General features: G+C 40.7%; 1 protein-coding gene across 5 annotated transcripts in view; it reads right to left on the bottom strand.

Moving 5' to 3' along the window:
• Positions 1–9130, bottom strand: part of IKZF2 (IKAROS family zinc finger 2) — a 148688-nt gene extending 139558 nt beyond the window's left edge. For all 5 annotated transcript variants that reach the window (XM_050916168.1, XM_050916169.1, XM_050916172.1 and 2 more), the window contains exons 1-3: positions 8962–9130; positions 6325–6373; positions 5429–5533 (exon numbers count right to left, since the gene is read on the bottom strand). In XM_050916168.1, coding sequence (XP_050772125.1) covers positions 5429–5533; positions 6325–6358 — 139 coding nt within the window. In that variant the 5' untranslated portion in view covers positions 6359–6373; positions 8962–9130. The remainder of the gene's footprint in view (positions 1–5428; positions 5534–6324; positions 6374–8961) is intronic.
• Positions 9131–12327: the final 3197 nt, after the last annotated feature.

Here is a 12327-nt window from a genome sequence, read left to right as displayed (position 1 = left end):
CTACAGCTATCCAGAACTCTGAGTGCTGTAACAGGGTGTGTACTGGAGAGCTAACTGAAGAGGACAGGCAGACGATATTACAGAAGCTCTAGAAGGAGGGCGTGTCCTGTAACAAAGCTGGGGTAGGTGACCTCTCAAAAGAGTCTACTGGCATGAATAAAATAGTACTTAAACAAGATTAGCTGATAATTTCACTCCACCCTCATTATAACACTCACCAAAAGGGAGGAATGCTTTTACTGCCAAGTATGTGATACGGTAGGGAGTGATACTGGGAAAGAATATACATAGGTGAAGCTAGCTTCACCTGCCTTCTAGTTACAAACAGCACTCTCAGAATAGTTCAGGTTGTGACTAAGGTCGGGTCTATACATAGATTTTGTACCAGTGTGACCATTTTGATTAGGAGTATGATTTTTTTAAAACCAAAATAGTTTTACCAGTACAACCTCTACTATGGATTAAGTTAAATTACACCAGAATAACGGTGTTTTATACCATTATAGCTTATTTGCCTTCTTATTAGAAGCAATTTCATACCAGTATAACTGTGTCCGGACAGAAGGCAAGGTTTCCTACCACTTTAACGATCAGTACTAAAGCAGTAAAACTTTTGTTTGTACACAGAGCCTAGCTTTATATCTAAAGCATGAGCTTTTCCCCTGTAAATGCACCAACATTCAACCAGTTTGCCTATAATTTCTCCTCAGTTTGCCTAAAACTTCATGCATGTTTTTCTGCCAGGGAGAATATTTCTTGAGAAGTTTGAGGTTTATTGGATGAAGGATTTGGGTGATGCAAATGTTTTTAAAAATGAGGATGGTTAATTTTTTCCAAATTTCTTTAAAAAGCAAAACAAAAAAAAAAACCAAAACTTTCCTCCCTCTAAAATCAGCTTGGCCCAGAAACGTCGTTGGCCGACATCCTGTGAAACCAGAACTACTGCTTTGTTATTCGGCATTGGCCATCCTGTAAAACTTAATGGCTTGTGCTCATTACCTACAAGAGACTAAATAAATAAAAGTTCCAAGGTTGTATCACGACACAATCTTCAAAGCTGATTTAATTTTAGCCCGTTTCCTTGCAAAAAGTAGAATCCATGGATGTATTTATTCATTCAAACAAATGTGAAGTGGGAAGTGAAGTTTATACACCTACAGTAAATGCAACATTTTGCTCAGGGGAAAATGACAGAGGTGACACAAGAGTTGTACTAGAGTTTCCAATTCAGAAGGAAAATTAATGCTACCAAGCAAGATTTTGAGCTTTAAAGTTACAAAAAAGGGACACAGCTGATGGTGCAGAATAGTCTTCTTTGATTGGTTGGAATACAATACAGGTAATTTTATAATACTGTCTTGTCTGACTTCTCTATAACAGAGTCTAACTTCTCAGCACTCTTTTGGTATTCCTTTCACTTGGTACAATCATCCCCAATAGCTTTCTAGTCAGCTACTGTTGTCTCCCAAAGCCAAGTACTGTAGTAGAGTCATTATGTTCAGCAATTGACTCAGGCAACTATAATTATTTTATCAAATTACTTCTTATTCTTTAATTTTTTTCTGCATTGTTATAAAAACATTTTTTTAAAGTGCATTGAGTTTTTAATCACTCTCCAATATCAAAACTGTTGGATTTTAGTATTTATTATTGTTCTTACGCCGTCTATTTTAAGGTGCATTTGAATCTAGACCTGGAAATAAGAAAGCCATCTGTGACACCCATTGTAGCACCGCTTGACTCTCTAATTTAAGTGGAACTTTCCTCTGGCATGGTCAGATGCCAATAGCTGCCATTATTAATTTTCCATACAATATCAGCCGATGGATTTAGAGAAACAACTTTCATGTTATACAGAGTGGTCGTCAAGTCAACTAAACAAAACAACCAAGCCCTTGTATTACAGTGGACTTTTTCTGAGTCCATTGTAACCTGGAAAAAGTGTTTCCTCTCAGACAAATTCTATAGCAAGAATGTAGTGTGGAAAAACACTGGAATTGTTTTGTTTCTTTTAAAAATTGCTTTATTTGTTTGCTTCATCTGCTTTTACACTGGTTCCTCTCCTGAGAATCTTGTTCAGTTTTGACAAGTCCCTGCCCATTTTATTTCCAATTCAAAGTTCACCGAAGTAAATGGGCTTTGGATCAGGGCTTTTGGTCCCTGTTCTGCAATGAACTTTGGATGGGTGGTACTGAGGTCAGTCAATGGGGCTCTGTCAAGCACTGGCATCCATCCACACCAAGCTCATGCATGATCAGAGGACTTGAGAGAGTTTACCCAAGTAAGGACTGAGTAACTGGTGAACTAGGACTTCCAGCTTTGGGCCAGTGTAAACATGTAGTTCAAAGTAAGCATGCTACTGGATATGATATTTCTTAAACTGGAGTTGGAGGGAAACAGTCTGCCTATTCAACTCACTACTTACAATAAGTTACTTAGAATTATGTGAGTATTTGCCAATTCCTATCCGTACTTTGCTAAAGGGAGATGCATATATTGTAAGGTATACATAACATCATTAGTCACCTATGACAAGCAATCTACTCTGATTTATCTTTTAGGATCATCTCATTTGGAAGAAAAATGGGTCTCTGACCCATCTGTAACCTATGCATGTAACTTTGATATCATAAAGTAATACTGTGTTAAGGAAGCAATAGAGATTCTTCAACATGAGCCAAAATATTTTACCTGCAACCTTTTGGAACAGAAGCTGAAAACATCAGTGGCCTGGCCAAAAGTCTTACTAACATGGAATTGCCACAGGCTAATAAATATGAAGAACTCTTCACCAAGCACATCATTTTACTACCGTTGAGTGAGAACTGCTTGATTGTTTCAGAAGCAGGTCTTGCACTCCCCTGTCTGCTCTATGCACTCTTCACTGTACAGTCAAATATCCAAGATGATTGCCTTGTCATGGTTTCATCTCTGTTTAAACTGGACATGGCTGAAATAAGAGCTGTGGCTCAAAATGATCCAATCAAACACAGGACTGAGGACCTAATCCTGACCTTCACCCCTGCAGACCCAGAAGAACTAATGCAGGTTCTACTTCTTTGGGGGATCAGTGGGTAAATCTGAGAGTGAAGGATTTGGGGGCCTAATCCACCTCCCACTGAAAACAACAGCCCCAATACAGCACTGCCCAGTACCTTGGGTTGCCACTTACACCCGTGCAAAAGTAGTGCAAAACACTACCAAATGAGAATTACATGCACTTTGTACCAAGATAAACGGGCAGGCCAGCAGTGTATCAAGGTCTTTCCAGTGACTTCTAATCAGACCCATGGTCCGTGCACACAGAGTACTCGTCCTCCCTACCTACATGGGGTCTGCTTGCATCCTAGCAGCAGGAATTTTGAGCGGCAAGAAAATCCACAACTTAACAGTTTCCAGTAGCCATTCCCCTCCCTGCAAAGGGAAAATGTAGAGGCCCATGGGCTACTGAAGCTCCCTGGCTGTGGAACATATGGTGGACCCCAATGCACAGTCTCATTATTTGGCCTGTATCCCCTGGGTTGAAGATTTGGCCCTACGTATAAACTAACCAATCCAACTGCAACAAAAGCCTGACCAAACAAAACAAAACAAACAAACAAACCCAAAGATGTTGATTAGAGGCTGACATGGGATAAAGCACCTTGCTCTAAAACAGTTTGATCAGAAGAAAATCTAGTTTTGTAATGAAAAGACGACGAAGAATTCTATATGAAAAAGAGGGGGTCATAGTCCTAGGTTCCAATCACACAGGCAAAAGTCCTGCATCCCAAATAAAATTGTACCTGCCTTCAGAACACTGGATAGGGCCCTACATTTGTCCACACCAACATATCCTTAAAACAGGCCAACAACAGTGAAAGTTACTGACAAACATGCAAGATGAAATATTCAGGAATTTTCGTCAACACCAGGAGCCATGTGCATATGCTGAACTTGGAACATGCATGTTGCAGGCATAAATGAGATTAAACTAGAACAATCATTGCAAATCATTGCACAGTGAAATCAGATGCTAAAATATTTTCACATGAATTTAGCTGACAGCTTTACTCATTAATTAGAACCGGTTTTTAGTCTATATGATAAAGAAAAAAAACCCCACTTTTTAAAAATCTCATCTCTGATGAAGCCTTCCCATTAATAAAAATGTAAACAAAGAGAATAGTAAAACTTTTATAAACTAATAAAAAAAAAATCAGAATCCCCACGCAACAGGACTGGAATTGTCTAAAGCTGCTGAATTAGGACAGGCTGTCATATAATATTCAGCCCAGAGTCTTAGCAATCACATTCTCTAGCAACATGCATATAATTGGAGATCTTCATAATAACCCTCAGTTTTAAAGGCTCATAAAATCTGTGTTTTACTCGTAACTTGCAGGAGGTAAAGAGAAATTGTTAAGAAAAAGTAACACTTTCCTCTCAGTAAAAAAGGCTTTGAAGATAATATGCTTATTATTACAAAAACTAATTCTTAATGCCTTATTTTTCCTTCCAGAACATTTGGAGACATGTACAACTTTTTTTTACCGTATATATTCACACACACGAGAGAAAGAGAGAGAAAATGAGTATCGTAAAGAAAAAAAACCCACTCAGAGCATATTGGAAACAATACATTTTAAATACAAATAATAAAGCACTTTATGATAAGTATCTTGATAAAACATTGTAATCAACAGTGAAACAATCTATGTTAAAATAAAAAGTATGCATAGGCTCCACAATGTAGCTGAAAGGTGTTTCATTTAAGGGTGAAAAAAATCCATCATCAAAAATATTAAGTACACCTGACTCTCAGTGTTAGACACACAGATCCCTCTGCACTCTCTCAGTTTCTCTTTTGACATTCTAAAACAAAACCCTTTCAATCTGTTAAAGACTCAACTGGTGAGAGAGTACCATAAATTACCAATTTATACTGGCCATTTTCTGAAATTTTCAAAGCAATGCTAAGGTAATGAACAGGATACTGAAGTTTCCACTCAGAACAGTAAAATATATCCTACCATCAAGCCTGCATAGTGTAATTTTAGATTTTGCTTGAGTCAAGCCTTTTAGAAATAAAAGCTTGTTGGCTTTTTAGATACATCTATTTCAGACTGCTTTTTCGAATCCTGCTAAAAAGTTGTTTGGATCTCAAAACCTGTCCAAGCAAAACAAGGACTAGTAAAACCTAGTGTTTCCTACCTGGTACAGGTAAGGACCAGCTCTCAAATGCCACCTTGGGATACTTCAGACTAGTAATCAGACTCATGTTTAGAAGAGACTCTAACATGAACAAAACCAAATCAGTCCCGTGCTTTTCTTCTTTGGTAGCAAAATCTACGATAGTGGCTTTAGTCTAGTGAGCAAGATGAAGACCCCACAGATTAAACTAGTCCAAATATGCTGCTAGAGAGAAATACACAAAAAGAAGGCTTACTGCTTGTCATGTGACTCGGTGAGGTATGCTGCCCATTGGGTGTGCTTGAAGTGAGGTCAATAGCCATGTTGGAGTGCTCCCTTTCGGGCGAAAGCTCATTGTCACCTGCTTTCACAAAATAAAACACTTAGGTTTCTGTCCCATGGCTCCATAAAATTATCCAATTATACAACATTCAGACTTATTAACTTCTTTTCTACCCACTCACCTTCCACTTTTAATAGATTCCTCCACAGTCAACTAAAATTGGCTTCCTAGTGACCACAAACATGAATTTTTATTTATTTTAGAATAAAAAAGTATCCTCCATTCCTCACAGATTATAAGAAGCACATGTACAAATCTTGCTCTGGCTGCTTTACATGAACAGAACTTAGAATTACTTGCCCATTTCTATATGCTGTGGTGCTAACAGACTAGAGACTGTACTGGAGCAGAGTGGAGTATCATTCTGATGTAAGGACCTTCCACCTGAATTTTGATTCAAGGTTTTCATGTAGCTGGCCATTAAGCTATAATAGTTCAACAAAATAAAATATTTTCCCCTAATGAACAAGAAGGGAGCAATGCACAGTACTAAAAAAGCCTCACAGTAAAAATGATTTAGTTTCTGTCCAGTTTCTCATTTATGTTTTATATAAAATAAACATTGCTCCCTTATGAAAATATTTAAGTATATAATATAGTGGGGGGTTTTAAATAACCACTAAAGTTTAGTGTTAAATGGTATCTCTCCAGCATTCTCTTACAATATGGAGTTTAATAACAGCACAAATGAAAGTTAAGAGTTTCGGGGGCGGGGGGGTAGGTTATAACACTTTCTACACAGATATTGTGAAAAGGAAAGCAAAGGAGACTTCACAAGTAAACCAACAAAATTAAATAAAAGTACTTACATGTTATATATCCATCAGTAGCCTCTGCTTCCATAGTCAAAGTGCAGTGCTACAAGGCAAAAGAATACACCCTCAAAGATGCCTGCCAGTATCAGCCATTACTTAAAGCCATTAGCAGTTGCCTCTTTTGCTGCTGCAACCAGCACCTAAGAAACATGCAAATGAGCACACGCCGTGCACTGGTAAGTCATTGAACTCTTTTGGCAAATGATCTAAAGCTGCTGCAGATGGGAGTAGAAAAGGTAAGTTTGCATCTTGATGAGCTGTGTTGAGACTATAATTTGATTTTTAATTATAGTTCCAGCTGCTTTAATGATTTTTTTTTGAGGTTCCAATTGGACCAGGTATGTTTTAACTGGGATTTTAATGCCTTATCAATTAGCAGTCTTCACAGCCACAGCAGGCTTCCAAGATATTGATACTATAAAGATTGCCCTTTTCACACTTATTTCATGATGGCTCATCATGTTCTAACTAAAAACAAAACTCTTCAGTGTCCACATTCCTTTCAGAGTTTTCACAGCCTTTTGTCTTCAATTGGCCATCGAACACCCTCACTCACACACCCAGACAGCTGTGCATGCACCTGTTCATTGTAACCATACCTATCTATTATACTAGGGGCTGCATGGCATATTTAATATTTCTAGAGCAGGCATTTTGTGGTGTGTGCCAATCTCAAAGTTTCTGGAAGCACTTTGCTGACACAGAACAAGCTATGACTTTCCAGAAACTCAAGTAACTGTATAGGATGACACCCCCTAGCTTTCATTTGATTAAAAGAGAGAGAGAGGCAGGGGAAGGAATCAATAATCGTAACTATATTCTTTTAAGTGGAAAAGTTCAGAAACTGACATAATCAGAGGAGAAATTTTATTTCCTCTCTCCAGCTAGGGCCCTTTTTTTTTTTTGCCTTTAGTTTCAAAACTCTCACTGCACCAAGCAGCTAAATTATTCACAATGAGCCATTTCTGTATTGATCGCCAAGTATATTTAGCCCTGGCTCCTGGAATTTCTCCATTACTTACTGGAAAACAGGAGGCTTCACTTCTTGTCTCCAAAACCACTTCCCTCTCCCTTACCCCCCTTACCTCTCCCCCCTCAAAAAAACTTTTCTCTGTGTTCCTTTCTGGATCAAATTCCCAAGGCACTGGGTACACATAACACTTACATTTCAAACTGGAGAGCTGCTATCAACCTCTTTCCATTACTGATTGTAACAACTTTTAGAGATCACTTAAAAAAAAAACAGACAAGCAGCTTCCTCAAGCCCTTTCAATGTTACCTCATCTTTCCCCTAGTACAGGTAGACAGACACAAAGGGGGGGGGGGCAGCAGAACACGTCAGAAGCAACAGGGAAAGAAGATCATCCTAGCCAATGAAATGGAAGTAAAGAAAGGAAAGGACGGGAAGGGTGGAGGGGGAAGAAATGAAATATACATAAAAGAAAATGTTCTTTGAATGTATGAAATAAAGAAAAACGAGTTTGATCACCATGCCCAGGTGTAATGGCAAATCCCAGCTGCTAACCCCCTCCTGCCCACCACGAAAGGAGAGTTATGATCGTATTGAAGACATGGGAAAAGTTAACCCCTCCAAACAAATTAAAATCCCCTCTCCCCCGCCCCGTCCGTCCCCTGAAACTTACAAGTAGAACATTCAGAGCGAACGGATCGGTGGGGAAACTGAACAGAACAAAAATGAGCGAGGACTCCCTCCCTTGGGATGGTCTGGTTGAGAAACTCACTCAGGAATGGCACATACTTTCAGGAAAGATGAAGAACAAAAAGAGGGAGGGAGAGGGGGAGAGAGGTCAGCCAGTGCTACAGCAATGCGATTAACCAGGAGAGAGAAAAACTTGATCCACCGGTTCCTTAAGAATCGACAAGAAAACTGGAGGAGAGGAAGAAAGGGGGGACCTGGAGGGGGGAAGGAGGAACAGAGAAGTTAAAAAAAAAAACACAGAACACCCACACAGAGCAATAAACCTAGGCCAACTTCACAGGGTTGTTTTTGGCCCCTGGCAAAATGAAGAGATCTTAATTTCCTCTCTGTCTCTCCCCGCCCAGAGCACACAACCTGTCAAAGTAATTTAAGTCCTGCCTTATTCAATACCGTGTGTGTCATGCCAGTAATAATGCTAAAAATAATACTAAAAAGGGATCTGGAGCACCTTCTCCCAGGTAGCTGCAGCTAGAATAGGAAGCTGGTGCAAACTGCAATTCAGACCCTTGTCCGTTTCCAGAACTGAGAACTGATTAATCGATTAACATCCCAGAAAACAGAATTTTAATTGTAACCCCAAAAACAAGCACCACAAAAGGCTTTGCCAATCCCATCCCTGAGAGCCAGTCACTATGCTAAACCTACAGCAAATAATAATATGAATCTTCCCCCTCCTGCAGACACATATCTACAGACCGATTTATTATTATTATCGGTTAACAGCAACAAGTCATTTGATCACATCGCAGCGCGAGAGATGCTACATATAATTACACTTTACTTTGAGTCAGCCCCCCACCCCTTTGCAAAGCGGAGACATGCACACAGAGAGATTTCTCTGAGCCATAACACAAATAAGCCAGAGCTCTTTCTTCCCCCCATGAAAAACAAAATGCCAAGCGAAGATTTACCTCAGCAGTGCATGCAGTGCCTCACTTCCATCACCCTTTTGTTTTGTGTTTTTATTAGTGTCTCCTCTCCCTTGCTTTCTGTGCCTAATGCTTGTGTGTTTGGGCACTGCAGTTGGTTATGGAAACTGTAAGCAGTGGATCTGTAGCTAAGGGTAATCCTGTTTTTACTTCCTCCATCTTCAGAGAGCAGGGTTAGCCTGGGACAGCTGGTCAAACCCCGAGAAACCGATCCGGCAAAGACACACACACACGCACACACACACATCACACCCAGGCAGCCTCTCTCCAAGACACCCTGAGCCGGAGAGAGAGGCAGGAATGGATCTGGGAGTGTGTCTCTGGGCTGCTCAGCACACTCGGCAATCGATTACAGGACAAGTGCTGCTTCTGCTGCTCCATAACACACACACTCGCCGCTCCCTCCCAGCAGAGGATCTGAAGGTTGCTTCCCCACGCCAGAGGTGCCGCTGAGACACCGGATTGCAGCCTGAAAGAGCCATTTAGATTCCTCTTTACCGAAGGAGAACCACCGAGCCAGAGGAAGGAGAAAAGCCATGACCTGGGGCTGCATTTCTGCAGCCTGCATGAACTTACTTCGCTGCTCTTAGATTCATGATTCAGCAGTTCTATTTCTGAACTTTCTTTCTTAGATTCTGCACTGTGAAATCACAGACCCGGCAGCAGGAATACCATTGTGTTTTGTGCATGAAAAAGAACAACAGCGAGCCTTTCCGGGTTATAGATTTAGATAAAGGATTTAGGGGCTTAACTTCTATTGAAATGAATGTGAGTTATGTGTCTCAATCCCCTAAACTGCCCTGAAAATCTCAGCCAGTACGGCTTACTATAATGTCTGTGTAGAGTAACATAGCACTGTGCATATAGGTGTGTGAGTAAAATGAAGGTAAATCGAAACTGAACAATATCTGGTGCCCATAACCCCATACCATTTCAATGTACTGCCCTATATTGGATTTTTAATTTTGTAACTATCTGGTCTATTAGCTTTGCCCCAATTATAGTCTAAATGAGAATGCACGGAAAACCCCAAAGGGAAACAAGAGGAGAGAAATGTTTCAAATCCATTATTATTATTATTCAATTGGACATTCATTGTAAGTGTGAGATAAATTATTTTTTAGCATCATCAGGTCATATATGTAGGAGTCAGTTTAGCTGGCGAATTAGTACTATTCTCCCCACCATCATGCATGACTCACTCAGATGTGAGGCTAAAATAATATGTGAAAATTTGAATGCCACTCACCATGGACTGTGCAGGTCTTGATATGGAGGCTGATCCAAAGCCCACTGAAGACAATGGGAGTTTTTCCACTGACTTAAATGGATTTTGGGTCAGGCCCAACATGATCATTCCTTTTGTTCTTTCATGCTTTGCTCAATATTGAATTAGTTAATTTGATGATGGACTTTGAAATATCATCATTAGGTGTCAGGGTTAATGCTCCAGTGAGATGAAAGGAAGCAATTCACACTTACTTTCTGAGCTATTGTTTATATGCTGTCTACACTGTATTATATATATATATATATATTGTATTACACATACAAGTGCATTCAAAGAACATTAAATTTGCAACGTTAAACACTCAAGGTCTTGAAAATGCCAGAATTCAAGTGGCCCGTGCATCCTCGGCCACTTGAGCTAACAGTAGCTGCTATACTAATTGGTTGTCAGACCTTATGTACACCAGTCACCAGGGCTGCCCAGAGAGGGGGGCAAGTGGGGCAATTTGCTCCAGGCCCCGGGCCCCACAGGGACCCTCACTATAATATAGTATTCTATAGTATTGCAAGTTTTTTTTTTATGGAAGGGGCTCCCGAAATTGCTTTTCCCCAGGCCCCCTGAATCCTCTGGGCAGCACTGCCAGTCACCAGAGGAGGATGAGACGCACGTTTTGCCAGAGGGTTTCACAGATATTTACTGACTGCGGAGCAATGTGAGACTCTATTCTCTTCCATTTAGGTTCTCATACTGTGCTCAGCACCATAGTATCTGAATGCTTTCCAGCAGTGCATTCAGCAATGTGACTACAATCCATCACGTGGTCTCTCATCCTCTCCCCACGAGATGAAGTTTGTGCAGGGGGGTATTTTATTTTGGAAATATTTTATTCATTTATGTGTATGTGTATATGTATATGCATCTCTCTTTGTGTGTGCGTATATAAAACACACACAGATACATTGCTGTATGTTGCTGGAATGCATGCAGGAAGCTTGGGTTCCATTCCAGGTTTTATTGGCGAGTGTTAGCTAGAGGTAACAGACCCTTGTGCTCATATCTCTCCAGCCTGACCCTTTTCCCCTCCAGCCTGCCCTGACGCAGTCCTCTGTTTTTCCACCCTACCCTCGCTGTGCCTTTGGCCCACTCCCAGTTTTCTCCTCCATGGTTCTGGACTGAGACCCAGGCTCCCCCTACCCCCAACTCCTGCTCTCTTGTCCCAGTGTTCCCCCACTTAGGATCTTAATGTCCCACCCCATTCTCCACCCTATTTTCCAGTCTCTTTGTCAGCCAATCTCAGCCCCATCCTCCCCCTCCCCCAGTCTCCTAACCCAGCTCCTTATCACAATCTATTCCCTCTGCTGCCTCCCCCACCTTCCACAGATGGAAGGACAGCTCTTGGCCCCTCTGCATTGTGGTCAGGCAACGTCTTCCATTTCATTGCCTAGGCACCAGCTGGTGGAGTTCTGAGAGCACAGTACAGATACTCTCCCTGTGAGCAGTTTTGGTGCCTGGCCCCTCCGCAGCCAGGAGCAGCAGTGCAGAGAAATCTTGCTCAGCCCCTATCGTTCTTGGCTGAAGCGTGCTCTGTACAGATGAAATCTTTGGAGAATTTAGTTGTCAAACAAATGTGTACTCAGCATGAGTGAACAGAGACTTTTTCAGAGGCTTATAACTTGGCCAAATTTGGGCATCTTTTCCTAAGGACAGCAAAAGGCATATTCTTGACACCAAGGAGACTTCCCGTGCCAAATTTCAAGTCCCTACTCCCAAGCATGGAGACGCTAGCGCTTCTCAATGAAACAGAAGAATTTTTTCCAATATGAGCAAAACAACATATTGTCCCCAAATTTCATTCTTTGAAACTTGGAACAAAAATCAGTCTGAGGCAGATACCTGGCATAACTGAAAGCAAAGTCTAAGCGCTGAAAACAGGGTACTAGAATGGGAAGTAATGGCCCATTGTCGGCAGTACTATCAATGCAGCCTATAATGTATATAGAGATACATTAATTATAAGCAATAAAATAGAAATGCAAATTAAATAATGTTTTCTTCATTTTAAGGATCAAATTCTGCTTGCCTTATGCGTGTACTCTCATTGGACCAGATTCTGATCT

This window comes from Gopherus flavomarginatus, chromosome 10 (assembly GCF_025201925.1).
Source record: "Gopherus flavomarginatus isolate rGopFla2 chromosome 10, rGopFla2.mat.asm, whole genome shotgun sequence".
Taxonomy (NCBI): Eukaryota; Metazoa; Chordata; order Testudines; family Testudinidae; genus Gopherus; species Gopherus flavomarginatus.
The sequence above is the reverse complement of the archived record's forward strand: the minus strand, read 5'-3'. Positions and strand labels throughout refer to the sequence as shown.